Here is a 23941-nt window from a genome sequence, read left to right as displayed (position 1 = left end):
TGATTCACCACAGTGCACCTTAATACCTAGCATTTATCTTGTATCCAGCAACTTTGCTAAATTTACATATTAATTCTAATAGTCATGCATAGACTTTTTTGGGGATTTTTTTATGTACCCAAATATATCATGTTTTCAGCAAATACTAAGCACTTCCATTTGTTTCTTTTCAACTGTATTGATTTTCCTCTCTTTGGCTAAAAATCTACAGTGCAATGTTGAACAGAGAAAGTGATAGTGGGCTCTTTTGCACTGGTCCTGATCTCTGGGGTAAAACTCTCAAAATTTTCATATTGACAGTGATGTTTGCTGTAGCTATTTGGGAATAACCATAATCAGATTAAGGAAATCCCCTTCCATTCATAGTTTATTATGAATTGTTATTATAAATGAACTTGAATTAAAACAAATGCTTTTTCTGCAGCCATTAAGATTATTATTTGGTATTTTTCTATTCATGAGGTGGATTACAGTAATGGATTTCAAATGTTAAACCACCATTGCATTTCTGAAATAAACTCAAGTTGGTCACAATGTATTGTTTTTATTATATGCTTTTGAATTCAGTTTGCTAATTTTTTTAGTGGCTGCTTTAGGAAGAATATATATATTACGATATATGGTTTTAACTTTTTGCAGTTTACTTGGGGGTAATATTGTATCATTTCATTTTAAAAATGTGAAACAAAAAGCCCAATAAAGGTCAAAATATTGCAACCATAAAGGTCTATTTACTCTCATCCCATGATTCTCTCTCTCTCTCTCTCTTTTTTAAAGATTTTATTTATTTATTTGAGAGAGAGAGAAAGAGAGAGTGGGCATGAGTGGACGGGAAGGGCAGAGGGAAAGGAAGAAGCAGACTCCCTGCTGAGTGGGGAGCCCATCACCAGGTTCGAACCCAGGACCCCAAGATCATGACCTAAGCTGAAATCAGATGCTTAGCCAACTGAGCCATTCAGGTACCCTTCCTCCCATGATTTTTTATGTTATAATTTTCATATCAATTATTCCTACATGTGTCATAAACTTTGCAAAACAGTGTTTTTATTTTTTGCTTAAAATAGGCATACATTTTAAAGAAATTAGTAGGAAAAAGTAGTTTTTATAATTATGCATACAGCTACCATTTCTAATGCTCTTCATTCCTAAAATCTGATTTCCTCTGTTGTCATTCTGTTCCTCTTGAAGAAATTTCTTTAACATGTCTTACAGTGCTGATCTGCTGGTAGTGATTTCTCTTAGCCCTTCTTTATCTTTTTTTTTTTTTTTAATTTTTATTTATTTATGATAGTCACAGAGGGAGAGAGAGAGAGGCAGAGACACAGGCAGAGGGAGAAGCAGGCTCCATGCACCGGGAGCCCGACGTGGGATTCGATCCCGGGTCTCCAGGATCGCGCCCTGGGCCAAAGGCAGGCGCCAAACCGCTGCGCCACCCAGGGATCCCGCCCTTCTTTATCTTAATATGTTTTCAATCTTGAAAATATTTTCACTAGATATAGATTTCTAGTTTCACAGGGTTTTTTGTTGTTTGTTTGTTTGTTTTAGCACTTTAAACATATTGTTACATTGTCTATGGCCTCCATTTTTTTTTTTTTTTTTTTTTTTTTTTTGAGAAACCTGTAGTCATTTGAATCATTGTTTTTCTGTATGTAATGAGTCCTTTTGCTCTGGCTTATTTCAAGATTTTCTCTCTATTTCAGTTTTTAAGTTTCACCATGACATGCCCAGGCATGTTTCTTTTTCAAATATCCTGTTTAGACTTTGCTGAGCTTCTTGAATCCATAAATTTGTGTCTTTTACCAAACTGAGAACTTTGCAGTTTAGCTATTTCTTCAAATATATTTTTCTTCCCCATTCTTTCTCTCCTCTCATTTTGAGACTTCAATTATTCATATATTAGACTTTTAAAAATTACCCATCATGTTCCTGATTCTCCCTGTGCATTTTTTCAATCTTTTTTCTTTCTTTTTCTATTTCTCAAACTTTAACTTTTCTGATTCTTCTTCCATCTCTCTGTGGCTATTGTGAATTTTATATTTCTTTATTTTTTTAATTTTTTATTTCAGATATCCTATTTTCACATCTGGAATGTCTATTTTTTTTTAATCCTATTTTCTCTTTCCCTGCTGACATGTCCCACCTTTCGTGGTTAGCATATTATTACCCTTGACCTCATTGAGCATTGCCAATGGCTGCTTAGGCTGAGAATTCCAGGCTGGTTTATCCTAGAGCTGGCATCCATGGTCTTTTCCTTTAACAGTAGGTCAAATTGTCCCTGTTCCTCTCATAAGGAGAAATTTTGAGTTGTTTTGGACCTTGTGAATGTTATGTTGGTTTTTGTCTTATTTCTCAGAAGAATATGGATTTATTTTATTTTTTAAAGAATTTATTTATTCATGAGAGGCAGATAGAGAGGCAGAGACACAGGCAGAGGGAGAAGCAGGCTCCTCATGGGGAACTCAATGCAGGATTCAATCCTCCGACCCCAGGGTTCATGACCTGAGCCAAAAAGGCAGATGCTCAACCACTGAGCCACTTAGCTGCCCCTGGATTTTATTTTAATAAGGAAATGAATTTGGTTAGACTCAAATGGCAAATTCTCTCTTGCCAGTAATAGGTGATTCAAACCTAATTTCAAACTCCTTTCAAGCTGACTTGCACACACAATTCATGGGCCAATGAGAGACCTGGACATATAAACACAGACTGGTGTTCACTTCTCTAGATCTTTACTGATTCCCCTACTCACTGTCTGGTCGTCCTGGTTGGCCCAGGCTTCTTTAAATCTGGTTTTTGCAGTCCAAAAGATGCACATTTCTATTGAGGCTTTAGATATTTATGACTGCCACTGTATCTGTGGTGAAGGAAGAAAACTCCCCCTTGCTGATGGTTTCCTCCAAATTTTCATTACCCTCCCCCCCAAAGTCAGCCAGCTTTTGCTTATTCTCTGGAGGATTCAGTTAAGTTGTTTTTGTATATTATCCAGGATTTATGGTTGTTATTTGAGAAAGGTACCAATTTGTGGGGGCTTACCTCTCCAGAGCAGGAGTGGAAATTCTATAGGAAGGTTTTACTTTCAAATTCCATTTCCTTAAATTGTAATATTTGTCTAAATTTCTGTTTCACCCAAGGTTAGTTTTTTTTTTGTTTATTTATTTATTTTATTTTATTTTATTTTTTTTATAAATCATATACGGATTTATTTATTTATTTATTTTTTTTATAAATTAATTTTTATTGGTGTTCAATTTACCAACATACAGAATAACACCCAGTGCTCATCCCGTCAAGTGTACCCCTCAGTGCCCGTCACCCATTCACCCCACCCCCCACCCTCCTCCCCCTCCACCACCCCTAGTTCATTTCCCAGAGTTAGAAGTCTTTATGTTCTGTCTCCCTTTCTGATATTTCTCACACATTTCTTCTCCCTTCCCTTATATTCCCTTTCACTATTATTCATATTCCCCAAATGAATGAGAACATACACTGTTTGTCCTTCTCCGGTTACTGTGGCCAAGTTCAAAAAGGGTGTTGCCTGAGTTCTCCTCTGGGATTTTGATGGAATCTTGTCTCACATTTAGATCTTTCATCTATTTTGAGTTTATCTTTGTGTATGGTGCAAGAGAGTGGTCCAGTTTCATTTTTCTGCATGTGGATGTCCAATTTTCCCAGCACCATTTATTGAAGAGACTGTCTTTCTTCCAGTGGATCGACTTTCCTCCTTTATCGTATATTAGTTGAGCATAAAGTTCAGGGTCCACTTCTGGGTTCTCTGTTCTGTTCCATTGATCTATATGTCTGTTTTTGTGCCAGTACCACACTGTCTTGATGAACACAGCTTTGTAGTACAACCTGAAATCTGGCATTGTGATGCCCCCAGATATGGTTTTCTTTTTTTTAAATTCCCCTGGCTGTTTGGGGTCTTTTCTGATTCCACACAAATCTTAAAATAACTTGTTCTAAGTCTCTGAAGAAAGTCCATGGTATTTTGATAGGGATTGCATTATACGTGTAAATTGCCCTGGGTAACATTGACATTTTCACAATATTAATTCTGCCAATCCATGAGCATGGAATATTTTTCCATCTCTTTGTGTCTTCCTCAATTTCTTTCAGAAGTGTTCTGTAGTTTTTAGGGTATATTTTGAGAACCATTTGAATGGTAAATGGTTCTCCACCCTTTTATTTTCAGGTTGTAGGTGTCCTTCTGTCTAAAATGAGTCTCTTGGGGATCCCTGGGTGGCGCAGCGGTTTGGCGCCTGCCTTTGGCCCAGGGCGCGATCCTGGAGACCCGGGATCGAATCCCACATCGGGCTCCCAGTGCATGGAGCCTGCTTCTCCCTCTGCCTATGTCTCTGCCTCTCTCTCTTTCTCTCTCTGTGACTATCATAAATAAATAAAAATTAAAAAAAAATCAAATGAGTCTCTTGTAGACAGCAAATAGATGGGTCCTGCTTTTTTATCCAGTCTGAAACCCTGCGCCTTTTGATGGGGTCATTAAGCCCATTCACGTTCAGAGTTACTATTGACAGATATGAGTTTAGTGTCATCATGATATCTATTTAGTCCTTGTTTTTGTGGATTGTTCCACTGAACTTCTTCTTAAAGGGGAGTTTTAAGAGTCCCCCTTAAAATTTCTTGCAGAGCTGGTTTGGAGGTCACATATTCTTTCAGTTCCTGCCTGTCTTGGAAGCTCTTTATCTCTCCTTCCATTTTGAATGAGAGCCTTGCTGGATAAAGTATTCTTGGTTGCATGTTCTTCTCATTTAGGACCCTGAATATATCCTGCCAGCCCTTTCTGGCCTGCCAGGTCTCTGTGGAGAGGTCTGCTGTTACCCTAATATTCCTCCCCATGAAAGTCAGGGACTTCTTGTCTCTTGCTGCTTTAAGGATCTTCTCTTTATCTTTGGAATTTGCAAGCTTCACTATTAGATGTCGAGGTGTTGAACGGTTTTTATTGATTTTAGGGGGGGATCTCTCTATTTCCTGGATCTGAATGCCTATTTCCCTTCCCAGATTGGGAAAGTTTTCAGCTAGGATTTGTTCAAATACATATTCTGGCCCTCTGGCCCTTTCGGCGCCCTCGGGAACCCCAATTAAACGTAGGTTTTTCTTCCTTAGACTGTCATTTATTTGCCTTAATCTGTCTTCATGGTCCCTTAATTGATTGTCTCTTTTTTCCTCAGTTTCCCTCTTTGCCATTAACTTGTCTTCTATGTCACTCACTCGTTCTTCCACCTCGTTAACCCTCGTCGTTAGGACTTCTAGTTTGGATTGCATCTCATTCAATTGATTTTTAATTTCTGCCTGATTGTATCTAAATTCTGCAGTCATGAAGTCTCGTGAGTCCTTAATGCTTTTTTCTAGAGCCACCAGTAGCTGTATAATGGTGCTTCTGAATGGCTTTCTGACATTGAAGTGTAATCCAGATTTTGTAACTCTGTGGGAGAGAGGGCTGTTTCTGATTCTTTCTTTTGAGGTGAGGTTTTCCTTCTAGTCATTTTGCTCAGTGCAGAGTGGCCAAAAACAAGTTGTATTGGAACACGGGGGAGTATCACTGGTCCGTCCAGCTGGTCTTCTGGGGGAGGGGCCTGCTGTGCTGATTCTCAGGTGTTAGCACTTGGGGGAGCTGCTCTGCCCCTGCCTGCTGCAGGGCTCAGCGGGGGTTGTTTACCCCGTGGGGCCCCAGGAGGAACAACCGCAGTGGCGGGGCCAGCTCTGGAGCCCTGGATTCAGCCCCCGCAGTAACCACGTAGCTCTCTGTCTGCAGGGCCTGGAGGCTCCGGGGCGGGGCCGCTGATGTGCTCAGCTCGGGGCAGGAGCGTCCTCGCTGTCCTGGGCCCTCCCGGCCTCTGCCTGTCCCGGGGGAGGCCGGATCCTGGGCTGTGTCCCGGCGCCCTGTGCTCCGGGGCCTGCGCTGTTGGATTCGCGCTCCCGCCCCGCAGCCCCCTCCGCGGAGCCGCTCCCGAGCCCCTCCGAGCTGCTCCGGTGGGTCCCGCCGTGCGCGCTGCAGCCCTTAGGGAGCTCGGCGCACTCTCCCGGGGCGCAGGTGTCTGTTAGTGTCCCAGGGAGCCCGAGGGCATCCCCGCCCTCCTGGGTCCTGCTCCAACTCCCTGCGAGCCCCTTTCGCCCGCCGGGAAGGTTGGTGCAGCTCCTGCTCCTCCGGGACGGGGCTCTCCTGTCCTGGGGACACTCGCCCCGGCCTCAGCCCGGCTCCTCGCGGGGCCCCTCCCCCTCGGAGGCCTTTTGTTTCTTTATTTCTTTTTCCCCGTCTTCCTACCTTGATAGAAGCGCGGACTCTTCTCACTGTAGCATTCCAGCTGGTCTCTCTTTACATCTCAGGCCGAATTCGTAAATTTTCAGGATGGTTTGAAGGTTATCTAGGTAATTTGGTGGGGACAGGTGATTTGGGGACCCTGCTCTTCCGCCATCTTGCCCCTCCCCCCTGCTCATTGATTTTTTAAAAAATATTTTATTTATATATTTGAGAGAGAGAGACAGTGCACGAGAGAGCATGAGCAGAGGGGAGGGGCTGGGGGAGAAGGAGAAGCAAACTCTCTGCTGAACAGGGAGCCTTATGTGGGACTCCATCTTGGGACTCTGGGATCCCAACCTGAGCCAAAGGCAGACACTTAACCAGCTGAATCACCCAGACACCCCAGCTCATTGATTTTTAAGATCTTTTCTAGTACAATTGATTCTCATTATTCATGGATTCCATGTTGCAAATTCACCTAAAATTTATTTGTAGTTTCAAAATCAACACTCGTGGCACTTTTGTGGTCATTAATAGATATGTACAGAGCAGTGGAAAATGGGAGTCACCTAGTGTGCACATGCTCAGCAGAGGCTGAACAAAGGCAAAGTTTGCCTTCTTATTTCAGCTCTTGTACAGAGATGACAATAATGGAGATAGTAGGAAGCAGTGAAGTGTAGGGCACTGTGTTTCTTTTTCACCTTTTGGTTCAAATCTTTTCTAATTTTCATTTTTATTTTCCCTTTGGTCCATGAGTTATTTATAAGTTTTTTTTAATTTCCAAGTATATGGGATTTTTATAATTTTTTTGATATTGATTTATTGCTAACTGTACTGTGGCCAGAAAAGTGTACTCTGAAAAAACAATCCTTAGAAAGTTGTTGAAAATTGTTTTGTAGCCTAATGTGTGGTCAATTTTTGTAAATATTTCAAGTACATCTAAAAATATGTTCCTGCAGTTGTTGGGTGTACTGTTCTACACACAACAATTAAACCAAGTTTTTAACGTTTATTCCATTCTTCTATATACATACTAATACTTGCATGCTTGTTTTATTAGTCATTGAGAGAGCTTTGTTCAAATGTCCCCTGTGAATATCCATAGAATGTACAACACAAAGAGTAAATCCTAATGTAAAGTATGAACTTTAGTTAATAATAATGTATTATATTGGCTTATCAATTATAACAAATGGATCACACAAACTCATTAACAAGATGTTAATAATAGGAAAATTTTTGTGTAGAAGGGGAAGGTGAGGGAGTATAGGGAATTCTTCATGCTTTCTGTGCCAGACACCATGTAAGGTGCTTGGAGATAGCAGGGAACTCTGTAGGCTCCAGGATCCACAGAGGTCAAATTCTTGTTTGTGTATGTGGAGGAGTGAAGGAGAGAGAAAACAAACAAAGGGACAATATAATTTCAGGTATTGATAAGTGCTCTCCTGTCTCCTTTATGAGCTCTCCTTATAATCTTTTCCATTCTGCAACTAAATCTCTACCTTTCTTACGCATGGGCTGGTCTGGTGTTTGGTTCAAGGTGTATCTTTACAAGTAAGACAATAGAGCAGAAAGAGAGGTCAAATAAATCCCTCAGGAAGCACATCTTGTACTATCTTTCAAAAATAACTTGAAGATTTGCCACTGATGTGTTTGTAATTTTGTTTAAAAACCGTGAAAGTTGACCTAACTATAAAAAGATAGGCCCTATTAAATAAAGAAAGGGAAGATTTGTACTTTTGAAATCCAATTACCATCTTTGGCTTAAGGTATACCTGACTCAACTTTCTTTCACAAGAATTACTTATTATTGCTTTGAGAAGAAGATAGCTAAAATATTCATTTTTAAGTTTTATTTGTTATTAAGGTAAAAATACATAACCTAAGATTTATCATTTTAACCATTTTTAAGTGCCCAGTTGTGGGGTATTAAGTACATTCACATTGTTGTACAACGATCACCAACCATTCATCTCTGGAACTTTTTATCATCTTAAGTTGAAACTCTATACTCATAAAATAACACCTCCTCATTGATCCTTTTGCCCAGCCCCTGGTAACCACGATTTTGTTTTCTGTCTCTATGAATTTGACCACTCTAAGTACTTCACATAAGTGGAATCATATAATATTTTAAAATATTATTATTCTTTGAATTTATTTACTCATGAGAGACACACAGAGAGTCAGAGACATAGGCAGAAGGAGAAGCAGGCTCCCGGCTGAGAGCCTGATGCAGGACTCCATCCCCAGACTCCTGGATCATGACCTGAGCTGAGGGCAGACATTCAACCGTTCAACCACTGAACCACTCAGGCGTCCCTAAGTTTTTTTTTTTTTTTTAAGCCAACGTATTCTATAAAAGAAGCAAATAGCAAGTTACCAGCACAAGTAACTATTCTGACCATTGTTATCGACTGTGACTTTTGTGCATTTTACTTATTAAATCTATGAAGTGGTTTTAGAGAAGGAGGCAGTTTCAGAACATTTCAACAAAGTAAGTCACCAGAACCTTTTCATACAGGGCTTCTAAGTGAATTAAAGAAGGTAAATTTCAGAACTAAGAGCTACTGAACGCACATATTTATTGTCATTAATTTCCTAGTTGGAAATATCATTTTATAGAGCTGTAGATTCTTAAATGGTATGGGTTTGGGGTGGTGTTTCTCGTGCAAACAAAAACATTTCTCTGATGTTCAAAACGATTTTCTTCTCTGAAATAACCCTAAAAAATGGTTTTGATTGATCACAACACATGCATTTTAAAATGGGCTAAAATCGATGGCAACTGCACCATTTGATTTAAACAAAGCCCAGATTGCGGGGAATAACTCCAACAAATGCATCAGGAGCATCGCTTTCATTTTCTGACTCTGTGCTAATTGAGTAGACAGATTTTTCCTTTGCAGCAAACAGATATTGATAAAACAGCTTTAGCTGTTCTGTCACCCATTAAATTGATGGCAGGCAGGCCTCTGATGCCTATAAATTTGATCTATGTTCGGCAAAGCCACACATTTAAAATCTTGACTTTTAAGATCTTAAAAGTCTTAAATATATTTTAACTCCAGACCAGAAACACTTAAATTATATATGACTCAGGCATACATGAAGAGGCTGAGTAAATTGTTTCGGATGCTTTCAATTCTCTATCCCCTAATTAAATTAACTTTGGACATGCTCTTGTCTGCTCACAAAGCTGAAGTGAGTGGATTCAGTATGCACCAAGCGCAGGCCACAGGCTACAAAACCAGTAAGATTTGTACACACGTTCCAAGAGTGTTTACTGAGTATGTTTCAGCAAGTTAAGGGGGCAGAGGCTGGGAGACTTAGAGGTGAGTGAGAGAAGGAAAATGGGAAAATGGGAAAGGAGAACCTGATGAAAAAAATAGGCTAGTCTTCAATGTTATGCTTATAAGTGGATATATTAACTTAAATCTGGATTTTAGGAAATGAATATGCCCATGTGCCACTCATTGTCTCATGTTACCCTGGATTACTGTGTGTATTTTACTCATGTGCCCTGTTTCTCTACCAGAGGAGACTTGCTATGTGTTGCTATTTTGTTAAATATGTATTTATGGTTGTCAGTGATGGTGGTGAAGATGATGACTTTTACTGAGAAAGCCCGGGAAAGGAGAAAAGGCAGGAGAGGAAGAAATAAGGATATGAAGGAAAGCAAGGGGCAGAGTCTACTAAAGAGGGCGGAGCCAGTCGGTCCTGCCACTCTGCTTTGCTCCGGCTGCTGGCCACATTTTAGTTTTGCAAGCCCTTCTAGCCTTTATCCTTTAGATACAGACAAATCTCATTTTCTTCGCAAAAGCTCTCATTTCCAGTGAATTTAATAATGGACAAAATGTGATTTGCTGGTGAGGATGTAAAAAAAGGGAACCCTTGTGCACTCTTGGTGAGAATGCAAATTGGTGCAGCCACTGTGGAAAACAGTATGGAGGTTTCTTAAGAAATTAAACATAGAACTACCGTATAATCCAGCAATCTCATTTTTGCATACATATCTGAAGGAAGTGAAACCATCATCTTAAAGAGATGTTTCTGTACTCCCATGCTCATTGCAGCATTATTTATAATGGCCAAGGTATGGAAACAACATACGTGTCTATTAGCAAATGAATAGATCAAGAAAATGTGGGGTGTACATACATTATATACAATAGAATATTATGCAGCCTTTAAGAAAAAGGAAATCCTGTCATTTGCAACATGATGGACGAACTTGAAGAGCACTATACTAAGTGAAACAAGCCAGGTAGAGAAAGTCAAATACTACATGCTATCACTTACGGAATCTAAAAAAAAGGTCAAACTTGTAGAAACAGAGTACAAAAGTAGTTGTGGGAGGCTAGGAGGTGTTGGAAATAGGGTGAGTTTGGTAAAGGGTACAGGCTTTTGGTTATAAGATGGATAAAGTCTGTGGATCTAGTAAGTAACATGATGATTACTATTACTAATAACACTGCACTGTATAATTGAAATTTGCTAGAGAGTAGAACTTAGATGTTATTACCAAAAAAATGTGTGTGTGTGGGAATCCCTGGGTGGCTCAGTGGTTTAGCACCTGCCTTTGGCCCAGGATGTGATCCTGGGGTCCTGGGATTGAGTCCCACATCAGGCTCCCTGCATGGAGTCTGCTTCTACTCTGCCTGTGTCTCTGCCTCTCTCTCTCTCTCTCTCTCCCCCCACCCCCATGTCTCTCATGAATAAATAAATAAAATTTAAAAAAAAAGGTGGGAGATGTAAAGATGTGAAATGATGGATGCATTCATTAACCTCGATGGTGGGGTGCATCCTTTCACATTGTATACATATATCGAATCATCACATTGTACACTTTAAATGTCTTACAATTTTATTCATCAAATCCACCTTAAGAAAAGAAGTAAATATGCAGATTTTTAATCACAAATTTTGAATGCAAAAAGAAATTCCTTGGTATCCTGGTAATCAAGATAATAGCATTTTACAAGAAAGCAGCCCAACTCAGTTTTCCAGAGGATTGGTTATTGTAGTTTTTAGAAGATTACTTTTTCTTAGACATCTTGGAAAGTGCAGAGCAGTGCCATGCACCTTACAAGGGGTGGACAGGATGTTGCTTCATATTATTGGGCAAACACATAGGAGGAGGAACTCTTTGAAGCAGGATTGAGCCAAATAATAAAGGCAACCCAGGCAAAGGGGACAGACCAGACACATGACCAGCAGAATCGGTTCTCATCCCTTTGACCCAGGCATAATAACCCCTACACCCGCCCAGACACAGCTGTTACTTATTATTCTCCTCACCGGGTCCACTGAATGGCTTTCACTTCAACCATGAGAACATCCATGGTGAGTGGATTCAAAATTGCCATTGAGTTAATGTCATAAAAAGGATGTGTAAGTGAATTCCTGTATGACTTAGATGAGAACTTCTATGTATATGTCTAATGAAATTATTACAAAATTATTGTTCTTTTTTAAAAAAAATTTAAAGATTTTTTATTTATTTATTCATGATAGACATAGAGAGAGAGAGAGAGGCAGAGACACAGGAAGAGGGAGAAGCAGGTTCCATGCCGGGGGCCCGACGTGGGACTCGATCCTAGAACTCCAGGATCACTTCCTGGACCAAAGGCAGGTGCTAAACCGCTGAGCCACCCAGGGATCCCCAAAACTATCATTCTTATTCCCATAAGACCTTATTTTGTGCAACAAAATGTTTTGAGGAAAAGCAATGCCTATGTTTGGTTTCATTTTACATGTTCTAAAGGGATAGCATGAACCCAGAGGAAGAGGATGAGGCATATTCCCTAACTTTGGGGCATAGGAGGTATAAAGCATTGAAAAATTCCATTATCTGAAAAATTGAGTATTAACGGTTCCAAAGCCCAGCTTAGGCAAGAATTATGTAGCCAAACTATTATGGTAGTCTAGCCAAAGCATGTTATTAAAAACAAAAACAAAAACAAAAACAAAAACAACTCACGAAAAGCTTTATTTATTTTTTTAAAATATTTATTTATTTATTTATTTATTTATTTATTTATTTATTTATTTAAGGCAGGGGAGGGGCAAAGGAGAGGGAGACAAGAGTCTCAAGCAGATTCCTACTGAGCCCGGAGCTTAATTTGGTGCTTGATCTCATGACCTCGATCTCAAGACCGGGACAGATCACAACAACCTGAGCCGAAACCAAAGAGCCAATTGACTGTGCCACCCAGGCACCCCTGAAGTGCTTATCTCTGTTTAAGAACTGCAGCATATCATTAGTAAACAACTTTGGAGTGCATTGAAAATGAAAACTTTACTTATAATCTTAAAAATGAAATCTTTATTTTCAGTTTTTAAAACGAAATCTAATAACAAGTGCTTAGATGCCTGGAAAGTCAAGCCGCCTTTCCTAGGTGGGCTTGCCGTCTGGGCAAGGGCCAAAACGAGAAGTGGCATCCTTTACAGAGAGACTATTTTATGGCGCTAATGGCACCAAGGTACACTCGCTGGTCTATAAACGACAGCATCAGAGGTGCTCCTGACCCTGCTATGTCAGTAGAAGTTCCCCAAACACAGCAGGTCAGGTAACCCTTAACACCAAGAAAATTCTATGGAGGTTAAGAATCACTTATGATTGGGACGCCTGGGTGGCTCAGTGGTTGAGCGTCTGTCTGCCTTGGACTCAGGGAGTGATCCCGGGATCCTGGGTTCGAGTTCCCCATCGCGCTCCTAGCAGGGAGCCTGCTTCTCCCTCTGCCTGGGTCTCTGCCTCTCTTTGTGTGTCTCTCAGGAGTAAATAAATAAAATCTTTTTAAAAAATCACTCATGACGATCTTCCTTGCTGGGAAGATTGTTTAAAAGGCAGTTAATCACAAGCGGTGCTGGGTGCAGTTTGGTTAAAGAGAACTGTAACGGGAGCCGAGGTGTTTAAGGCAAAACCCAAGATGTGGCAGCAGAACAATGAGACAAGCAGCCTGTTGTTCATATGCACCTGCAGGAGAGAGACTTCGGTAGCCTGGCTCCTGAGGCATCGTCTATGCATCCAAAGTCACCTCCTAGCTTGGACTCGGGAGCAGACTCCCGGGCGCCCTGGGCACGCAGCGGCCTCCGCGCTCCTCGGGTACTGACGGCGAACAGCAGATGCCGCAGGCCGGTGCCCGAGTGGCAGGTGGCACAAAGCAGCTGCTGGCCGAGCGCCCCGTGCGGAGATGCTCAGGCCCCAGCTGTCCCCCCAGCCCCTCAGCCCCCCAGCACCATCTTGTATTTCTTCCTTCGCCTGCACCCAGCTGCTGAAATACTTGCAGGGCCTGCCTGAGTCACCTTCTGGCAAGTATCACCCCTGCCTGGAGTGCATGATCCCCCATTTCTGATTTCTCCTCCTCCTCTGCTCCCAGGCTGAGTCACCTTTCCCCCCACCCCAGCGGCCATCCAAAGTAGGGTGGCGGTTACTGTCTTTATCATTCTCCTTTCCAATTCCCTCTTGCGGCCCCTCTTAGCATTTATGTGCTAGACTGTACTGATTTGAATATCATTCGGTCCAGTCCTTGCCTTTTATAAACCAGGATGCTAATGGCCAGAGAGTTGGGAAGTACCTGAGGTTGTTCACCTAAATTAACAGTGGCCCCCATGCAGCTACGTCTATAATATCTGAAAGGGCAGGGGCACCTGAAAGTCCATTTGCCTCTAAATAAACCCAACTATTAGGTGATAAAGCAGACACAGAGTCCAAAGGAAGGAGCAAAACCTTTTCTTTTGCTTTTTCATTTAGATTACCAGCAAACAATCTCCCTTCCTCTTCTTTCCATGTGTCAGCTAAATGGGAAGAAGTGCCTTACCTCTTTCTCTTCCCCCCATCCCCATGCCAGGGTTTCATCATTTCTTTCTCTAACACTCTGGTGAAGCAGTTGGTTAATAGAAGGAGATGGGAGAGGACTGGGGGAGGGGCTTCAGATGTGCAAGATCCTCCGGTCTGGTGTATCAAAGGGGGAGGTGAAGAATAGTCTTTCCTGGTCCAGTTCAAACACGTGGACAGCCTCTCGGTACCCAAATCCTACATTTTATTAGGCTGAGTCTTTTCTGTTGCCTCTTTTTTCTATTACCCTGACTCGATAAATACCAGCTCCCCAGAGGAAGAAGCACTCCTCTCTAGCAGGTGGATAAAGGAGAGGGAAGATAATAATGCCAGGAGAAGGGGGAAGGGTGGTAACAACAGAGGCACCAAAACACAGCTCTGCAAGCTAAAGGTACATGAGAATGATATGAGCAGCTCACTTACATTCACATTCCCTGGGGCTTCCCTAACCCTTGGAAATTTGGATTCAGTAGATCTGGAGTGGAAATGTTGGATCCCAGAATCTACATGTAAAAGAGGCACACTGATAATATTGTAAAAGCAATACCTGCCATAAAAAAAAAAATCAGGCTCTTTCTGATCTAACTCAATGCTTCCAACTGATGTGTGCTTTGATACCACTTTCCAGAGGTGGCCCCGGACCCGGCCAGAGGGATGCCCTCGACCAGCCTCACTCATTTCCCCTGCTGGGCCTTACGAGTACTATGGTTTGTTCTAAGTGTGCTGATGTGGAAGAGGTCGTGAGGCATTTTGGCTCAGCAGCACCATTTCAGAAGCCCACACAGGTTAACTATCCCTTGAACAATAAAGTTAATTTCAGAACCAAAAGCGGGCAGAAGAAAGGAGAGACCTCCCCACAACATCTTCATCTGCTCTACAAATCCGGACAGAAGAAAAGCCCTGGAGGGCATGAGGTCTCCACAGTTTACATTTTCAGGCGAAGCACACTCTCTTCTTGTGTTGGCTCATTGGTTCTTTCCTTTCTTCCATCTTTTCATAGCTGTTCTCACTGCTTTGTGTTTTTTAAGCATGTCATAGGATGCTGCTTGACTTTTCCAGGAAACAGTAGCCACTCATTAAACGTACAGTTCCCTTGGCATATCTGCTGAGAATTCAGCAGGATTTTGGTCCTGGTTCTGAGATCAGAGAATGACACCACTTCAATGAAAGCGCATCTGCTGAACTTGTCTTTGACTTCAGTGCCTGGAGAGAGAGAGATTAGGCACCCTTCCTAGCCAAAGCCCAAACCGTGTTAGGACAAGTTTTCCCTTGGCACAGAACTTCTGGCCTCCAAGGCTGCAGGGAGTTTCCAGTGACAGCGGTGCAGGTGTTCAGGATGCTCTTACCCTTCCAGCTGCTTGCCATTGCTTGACTTTCCTTTTCCTGACCGGTGTCTGCCAGAAGGTTCGGAGCTACAGCAGCAAAGGTCACTTGTTGCTATGGGAGCCTGTCACACATGTGTTCCTGCTGAAGGCGCTGGAACAGGCAGATGTGGTGGTGGAGGTGGGGGCTGCCAGTGATTTGAGATGGTCTAACTGGCAATTTAGGTAAACCTGCTGTGCAGCAGTGTCTCAAGGCAGGAAGATGAATGCACCCTTTACTGATTGAATCAGCTGGCATTTGAAAGAGGAGGAGCAAGAGAGAGACACCTCCCTGGGCAGCTTGACAGGTGAAAAATGACCCAGAAGAGTCCCCGGTTAAATGGTCGAACAGCTGGCACAAGGTACTGAAAAACCAACTTATATTTGCCATAGTTTGTTTAAGACCTCCACTATAGTTCCCTGCCCCTCTACTAGGACACAGAACATAGAGTTTATGCTTTATATATTGCTATTTTTTACCCACTGCTTTTATTTGAATACCAACTCTCAATTATTTGTAATACTGCAAATATAAAATTCGTTGGGAAACAATCCATAGTTTATTTTTAGTTGACTTTTAAGTGTAGTTTTGTATTTACGTATGCGCAGAGGTGTGTTCCATGCTTTGAGAATTCATGTTTAACAAAGTAATGAAGCCCCACGGGGCAGCTCTCCCTCTGCAAGCATTGGATTTCTGCCCAGTTCCTGTCCAGCTCCTTTTATGGGCTCTTATCTATAATCCATGATGTCTTGGGATTCAACACTATCAATCCTAAGACATTCTGGCTAGTAGGAGAGATAAAGTTCAGTGTTTGCATTTCTCCCTTTTTCTTTTGACAAAATGAATAGAGCTACAGATGTTATAATGAAGCTCACTAGGTGCACTGAGCAGGTCTGGTTTTGCAGAAAGGGCACGGGATTGAGTAGGGCAACAGGTGGCTTGGAATTCCAGCTGCGCTACTAGACAGTGTAGCCTTCAGCAAGTTATTTTGCGTCTTTGAGCACTAGACTTTCATCCATAAAGAGCTACTATCATCAGCACATTGCTTACCTCCTGGGGTGAGTATGAAGGTCGAATGAAATGCAGATAAGAAAGCATTTAGTGAATTGCAAAGTAGTGTTTTGGATTTCAAACAGTCTAAGACTGGAGGACCAGTAAGTAGCCGGCATGGTAGCAAAATGCTTTCTCAGGGTTGAGAAGGCAGTCATTCTCACAGTGAGTGAGTATGAGATTTTATACAAAGAGATACGAAGAGATAGTCTGCCCTGAATGAAGGCAAATTGACTTTTTAGCTTTTTAACTTCTCAGTTTCTTTTCAAGCTGCTACAGTATGAGAAGCAGGCATCAGAACAGACACCCACGCTGAAAGCAAGAAAACCTGGAAGAAAGGCTACAGGCTAGCAGTGTTACTGTGCCCAGGGTGCAGAGCTTCTCTTCTGCTTTTCTCTCTGTCTCTCCAGGTGATCCCACCAAGAAATGCTATCCATACTGAAGGTGATGAAAATTATAGCCTCAAATTGGAAATTTCTCTGAGCTCCCAACATATATGCAATTACATTTTCAGTGCCATCAGTTGGTGGTCTAATAGGCATTGCAAAATTAATATGGCCTCTAACAAGCCATTAATCTCCCCTCAAATCCACTTCCCACCAAGCCTTATTTATCTCGTAGCAGGACCCTTCACCCAATGGTCGGTATCATAGGAACACGCATGTTGGTCTCTGTACTGGAGCCCACCAGGGTTCAAATCCCAGCTCTGCTGCTTATTAATTCTGTGACTTTGTTTAAGTTACTTAATCTTTCTGTGTCTGTTTCCTTATTTCTAAAATGGCGACAGTGTTATATCTAACTCTTCACATTTTTTTGGAAAAGATTAAACGTTAGTATACACAAAGCATTCAGAATAGTGCCCAGTGCACTGTAGGTTCTACGTGAGAGTTTGTTGTTATTTCCTTGTGCCTCATCTGAATTTCGTTAGCAAATATTGTCAGTTCTATTTTCAAAGCTTGTCCTGAGTTCCTTTTCACCATCCCAATACAAAAACCCCTGTCTGGACCATCATTATGTCTCAGTTGAATTCCTGAGCCCTTCCTAACTTGCCTACTTGTCTTCACTTTGTCTCTGTCCATTCTCTGCCAAGCAACCAGAATCCAGGCTCCTGTTGCAAGGCCCCACCTGCTCCGATTGCATTCCAGTCTCCAATCTCATTGCTGCTCTCTGCCTCATCAGGATGGTCTAGCTTGCCATGACTCTTTGGCACTATTCATTTCTCAACTCAAATGGCACTTCCTCCAAGAGACTTTTTCTCATCTTCTTGGTCACAGAAGCCTCCTCTTCAGCCCCTAGCCCCTATTGTCATATCCTTCTCATGTAATCCTAGGTTTAACAGGATCAGAAACACCATGTAATGGACAGGCCTAGGGGTTCCTGTTCATCTCTTCCTGTGGAATGTCAGGTCCTTGAGTGTGGAAACCCACTTTGTCTCTTTTGTTGCTATGTCCTAACAATGTTGAACTTTGTCTGATTCCTGTGATGCTGGAAAACAGTAAAGGCTAAGAAATCCCCCAACCTTTTTTATTCTGAGAAATGGCTTACTTGCTAAGAACCATCATTTCCCAAATGACTTAAATAAGATTCATGGATGCCCTCTTACTTCTGTATAACAAGGCCAGACACAGACTCTCCAAATTCCCATTTTTTTACTCTCAAGTGATTAACTGTACTGCTTGTCTCCACTGATCAGATGGAATAAACTGCTCGTTAACCAAACTTTGGTTAGTATCCTCCTCTCTATGTCACAGGCCACCTTCAGCCTACCATCAGCATGAGCCAGCAGACACATACGAAGCAGTTGGCCACAGGGTGAAATGTCCTCTGATCTACTTCACTGATCAGGCCACTCTTCCATCCCACTCCCCCATGCCCACTTCTTCAGCTTTTTTGCTCCTTCCTATTAAAAAAAAATCAACACATAACTCTTTTTCCTAACCCTTGGGGGTGCTTACAGCTCTTATGGGCACAGTGTTCTTCCTGTGACAATAATTCCTTCCCCTCCTTGCAATAATTCTTAAAGTCTGCTTTAAGAATAAATCCAATTTTTTTTTTTTTACTTGACAGTCTGCTCAGTGTCTAAAATGTGCCTGGCACATGATAAGTTACCTAATAGATATTCGTTATGGAATAAAAATACATGGCTAATTCAAATTCAGATTCAAAATATTGTAGCTTTAATATGGGGACTCTATACATGGTGAATCCCAATGCTTCTTACTGAAAACCTCCCAGGGGAGCTCGCAGAGGCAGTTTCCCTTTGGCGCTGACTTTTCGGCCCAGATTTAGAAAGAATCTTAGGAAAGACAGGGCATTCAGATCAGGAGTGGGGTAGCTGGTGGTAGGGATGGAATTGCCACTCACCCATCAACTCATTGCATGCTTAAACTCTTACAGAATAAAAATTCATGTGCTCATCCTCTTGAGATTTCAGTTCCCTTGTTTGTCACCCAGTCTTTCACTAGGAACTTCCTGGGGTGGTATGCTGAATAAAGATGAGAAAACTAAAGGGATGTGTGTGTGTGTGTGTCTTTGTATTTGTAGGAGACTAAATATCCATGTAATCAAGGGTATTATTAAAAATAAAATCTCCCATTTTTCAAGCAGATGTTTAGCATCCTACAAAACTTGTATTTAAATTTGTGTTGTATTCCTGCTTGTGTTTAAAAATTAAAACAAACAGAAACAAAGCAGAATAAAATAAAATAAGGCATATATACACCCCCAACACAAACATACACACAGCCTTCTATTTTTAAGACATTGTTTTAGATGACCTCAGCATATTGTCTCATCCTCTAGCATGGAGTAGGTAGCTTGCTATTATTTAATACAAAAAATTACCTTCAGCCTTGAAGGATAGAGTAATTCCCACATTTTCCATATACTGTTTCAACAGCTGTGATTAAAACAAACCACTTTCTGTTTCAGTTTAGTTTTTGCTTTTCTTGTGACTGATCTAAGCATCCTTCTTAATTGCAAATATATTAAATGATAATCATGACTGAGGTACATAGCTAATTTGGGTTTATTGCCTTTTTATATATATAACAAATATGAGCTTTCCAAGTTAGTATAATTATGTTTCAAGACCCATAAAACATGCTTCAATTTATTGTAACTACTTTGCCATTTTGAGTTAATTTATTTACAAAAATTCTGCTCACTGCTATTAAGAAATCTATCTCAGGGTTTGGCATGAAAAAGGCCATTAATTAACTCTTTATTGATGGATTGATCAGAGAAGGAGACTAGCATTCACAGGCCTTGGTGGTTACTCAGCACAACATAAAAGTCCTAATGCCAGCTGTTTGGTGACGGGAGAACCATTTTGAACCTGTAAAAATTAGAAATGGCTGATTATTCTAGATAAAAATTCTTAAACACAACATTCAGTTTATTATAAATGTTTCACATGATGTCAGGCAATCAACAGTAATTTGTGGAGGGCCGCCCAGGTGGCTCAGCGGTTTAGCGCTGCCTTCAGCCCAGGGTGTGATCCTGGAGACTCCGGATCGAGTCCCATGTCGGGCTCCTTGGATGGAGCCTGCTTCTCCCTCTGCCTGTGTCTCTGCCTCTCTCTTTCTCTCTGTCCCTCATAAATAAATAAATAAATATAAATAAATAAATAAATAAAATCTAAAACAAAACAACGACCCCCCCCCCAGTAATTTGTGGAGTATTTTCATTGTGCCCAGTATTGTGCTCCGTCAATGGAAGATTAAAATGGTATAAGATCTATTCTTTTAATGCTGCTTTGGAGAATCTATTTTGCTGCCATTTGCATAGGTTAGATTAAACATTCTTTGACTTTATTTTCTGCTAGATGTGCTCACTTATTCCAGCTGAAATTAGCTCTATTTCCCTGAGTTTAAATCATGTGGACAGTTATGGATAATGCGATTTCTCTACCTCAATGAATCACTTAACCAAGAACATACTTAATTCTCTCAAAATTTTCTCTTGTTGCTTTCTTCTTTTCCTTCATCTTAACCGAATTCTGATTAGTGAGCTCATTGCTGTTTGTACCTGGGTATCTTTTAACATGTGGCAAATTTGAGATGTTTTATTGAAGCAGGGAAATTGCTACTTCCCTCTTTCATCACACTGCAATTGATTTTCAGGCCCCAAGAATTTATCTCCATTTTGAAGATACATTCCGGCAAAGGAATACACAGTCACTGGTTATTTTTAAGTTTGGGTGGCTTACAGCTGACTTAAAACACACCCTTTTTCTCCAGATGAAGTTGCTTAAAATTTGGTGCTACTTTCTTAAATTGATTAACACTTGTAGTCTCTGATGTCTTCATAATTCATATTACAAGCTCTGTTCATTTCTCCAAGTACAAATAAGGTTGTCAGACAGCTTTAAAGGCTGCAATCATTGAGTAATACATAAAGAGTGCAACCAAATAAGTAATTTATGGGAGGGCTCTCTGGTGGTGCAAAGAATTAATGAAGTTTTCAAAGCCTCCCGATTTGCAATCGGGATAGTTCAGATGCTGGGAGACTTTGACTTGAAGCCAAAGAAACAAAGACTACAGAATTATGAGAACTGGAGAGGGAGGGAATATTATCTAACCCAAAGATTGTAAACAGGGAACCTCCAGGATCCATCTGGCTTACAGATTGTTGTTCTTTCTTTAACTTTGGCTTTGAATGCCCTTGGGGGAGAGAAAATGATCTTCTACCCACCATGCTGCCCACCATTACCACTGTCTGACCTGTGAGCCCAGTCACATGCTTACATTACATTACCTGCCTTATACCTAAATGCATTTCAATCTGGGATCCATTTTTTAGAGACAGTGAAATGAGAAAACTGAGAGCTAAACGATATATTCCAGGTAACTGATGGGCAACATGTCTCATAAGCAGTTTACCTCACAAATATCTGGAGTCCCATCCAGCTTTCTTTCTACTCCATGTGTGGTTATAGTTGTCTGAAAACTTAAAGGCAGAACCCTCTAAGAGTCAAATTCATTAGTATGACATTTCACACTCTTGTGGATTTAGAAGCATATTTTATAAGAAAGAGTTGTAAACAGAACATTCAAGAGATTGAGTAATTTGACCAAGTTGAAGGAGAAAGCTGGGTTTTGAGTCTTATGGTCAACCGCCACCCCCACCCAACCCTCCCAGGTGGGATTTTTTTTTTTCTTATTTTGCACAATGAAGGGAACAGCTGGGAAAAAGTGATTAAATTACATTTCTTTCTGTAAGTAAAGTCACAATTTTCAAATAAACCTCTAGGTGGTCCTTGTTTTAAAAATGCCATTTTTTCCTCAAAAGAAAAAAAAACCCACTGGATTAAAATAATTAAGTAAAAACCTATGGCATGATTAGAAATGATGTTCTCTTCACTATTGTATTACTCGTGCAAGATTTCTGTAGGTCAGTCTGACTTCACTTCAAGATTATTTGAGTTGCCATAAGAGGCAGTAGTGTTTCTTGATTTAAATTGTCTGTAGTGATAATCAAGAGCCAAAACTGCATCATGGAAGCACAAAAGGGAACAAAGCCACGTTTAATGGGAGGAATTCTGCATTCCTTGCAATTTCTGACTCTGAACTAAACATTTACTAAAAGAGAAATGATTCTTGTGATTTTTAAAAGATATTTGGAATAGCCATTAACAATCAGGGAAGGTGCCCACAGAATGAAGGACAAAGTTCAGATTGCTAATTAAAATTAAAATTATACTTTTCCATCATTCTAGTTACAAATGGTGCCCTCTAACACACACCCGCCTTTGTTTGCAGTCCATTTCAGTTTCTTTCATTCCTCTTTCTTAGTCACCATGGATTTGGAATACCTTTCCCTTGTCTTGGTTAATTCTTCTTTTTCTTCTACAGGCTGATCCCAAACAGTCCCAGCAGGAGATCTATATGAGTTAGGAAGATTGCTTGAGAAACCCTTGCATTTATGCACCGGGAAAGTTGTATTTCTGGCAATATTCTCTTGTTTGTTTTTAGACCTTCATTAAACTATACTCTTAGTTTTTTAACCTCCTCTGTGCTCCACAGCAGTTTTTCCTACCTATAACCAGCACTTATCAGATTGTACTATAATTATTTGTTCACATATCCAGCTCTCTTATTTAACTCTATGAACCTCAAGGACAAGGGATTATATCTTACTCAATTTTGTATTCCTGGCATCTGACATTACACTTGATATTATTCAAAGAAAAGAATGAGTGAATAAAACTATACAAGATAATAGGTGTCTGCAAAGGTTTCTGCTTTTTTATTTAAAAAAAAACAACTCAAGTTTTGTTAATATATAAAAACAGACAAGAGACACAAAGATTGAATTGGAAAAATCAGAGAGGACAATTTATGTAGGGGATAATGCCGTCATGTGAAGGGAAGTTGGCTTTAGTCTAATATCCCAAGTGGAAAAGAGGGCTGGCTGAGTGGCTACCATTGACTTCTGATGTTTTCCTGATCCCATGTCAAATTCTGTCCTTCCTCTGGGGCCTTCTTATGTTTGCCATCTCACTGATACTTGGGTGAGCCGTGGCCAAATTGATTTGTCTTTCTGAGTCTCACTTTTCTATCTCACCAAAACAGACTCAACTCCTCCCTATCCATATCTTTTTACTTTGCATCTGTTGATCTATTCAATCTGATTGGAGTCAGGTTTGCAGGTTCAGAAGTCTCTCTCTCTCTCTCTCTCTTCCTGTCACCACTCATATAGCATGTACCAGGCAAGTTCTAGGGAGCAACACCGCTCTTAGAGCTGGGAAATGGGAGCCGTTGCCCTGGCCATGTGCATACTGCATACTTTATCACCAGGCAATGAGGAGTTGGTGGTGCCCAGGTACCTGTCCAGCCAGAGCCTGCACTATCCTCCCATATTCCAAGTACCCAATGCAAGAATAGCTTGCCCCAATGGCCCCCAAACCTCCATCTGGGGCTTGCATGGACCCCTCCCGAAAGTCCTGCTTCCTGAGCATGACTGTTGCCTTGGTTGGGGGCAAGATTGGATGAGCTTTGCTGTGCGGGATGTCCACACACATGTCCATGAGGCCCCATATGATACAGGACAGAGCCAAGGTTAAGTGTAGAAGGGAGTGTTCTATGGGTGCTGGTGGAGAGGGTTCTCCTTTTACTTGACTGTTGCCTTTAGTTCTCATAAATGTTGGAGCCTGCTAAGTGCTTTACGTATAGTCCCTTATTTGTTCTTTACAATGACTCCATGTAGGGGAAAGCAAGGTCTTATGGGGAAAACAGAACAGAGGGAATTACTAAGGTCTCAAGTAAACTCATTCACTCAACAAGTATTTATTGACAGAGATAGTGGAGAGCAAAAACAGATGGCCTCTTCTCTCATGAAACTTTTTATATTCACTAAACACAGCAATAGAGGCAGCACAGTAAGCAGAGGAAACACTCTGTCATTGTACACTTCTTTAAATAGCAATCACA

General features: G+C 41.1%; 1 protein-coding gene across 1 annotated transcript in view; it reads right to left on the bottom strand.

The window, feature by feature from the left end:
• LOC129505244 (SRA stem-loop-interacting RNA-binding protein, mitochondrial-like) overlaps nt 1-23538 on the bottom strand; it is a 79634-nt gene extending 56096 nt beyond the window's left edge. The window contains exon 1 of the mRNA XM_055318197.1: nt 23338-23538. Within this exon, the coding sequence (XP_055174172.1) occupies nt 23338-23538 (201 nt within the window). The remainder of the gene's footprint in view (nt 1-23337) is intronic.
• Nucleotides 23539-23941: the final 403 nt, after the last annotated feature.

The sequence above is a fragment of the Nyctereutes procyonoides genome, unplaced genomic scaffold, assembly GCF_905146905.1.
Source record: "Nyctereutes procyonoides isolate TBG_1078 unplaced genomic scaffold, NYPRO_anot_genome, whole genome shotgun sequence".
In the NCBI taxonomy this organism is placed as follows: Eukaryota; Metazoa; Chordata; class Mammalia; order Carnivora; family Canidae; genus Nyctereutes; species Nyctereutes procyonoides.
Note: the sequence above shows the minus strand (reverse complement) of the source record. Positions and strands in the feature narration are given on the sequence as shown.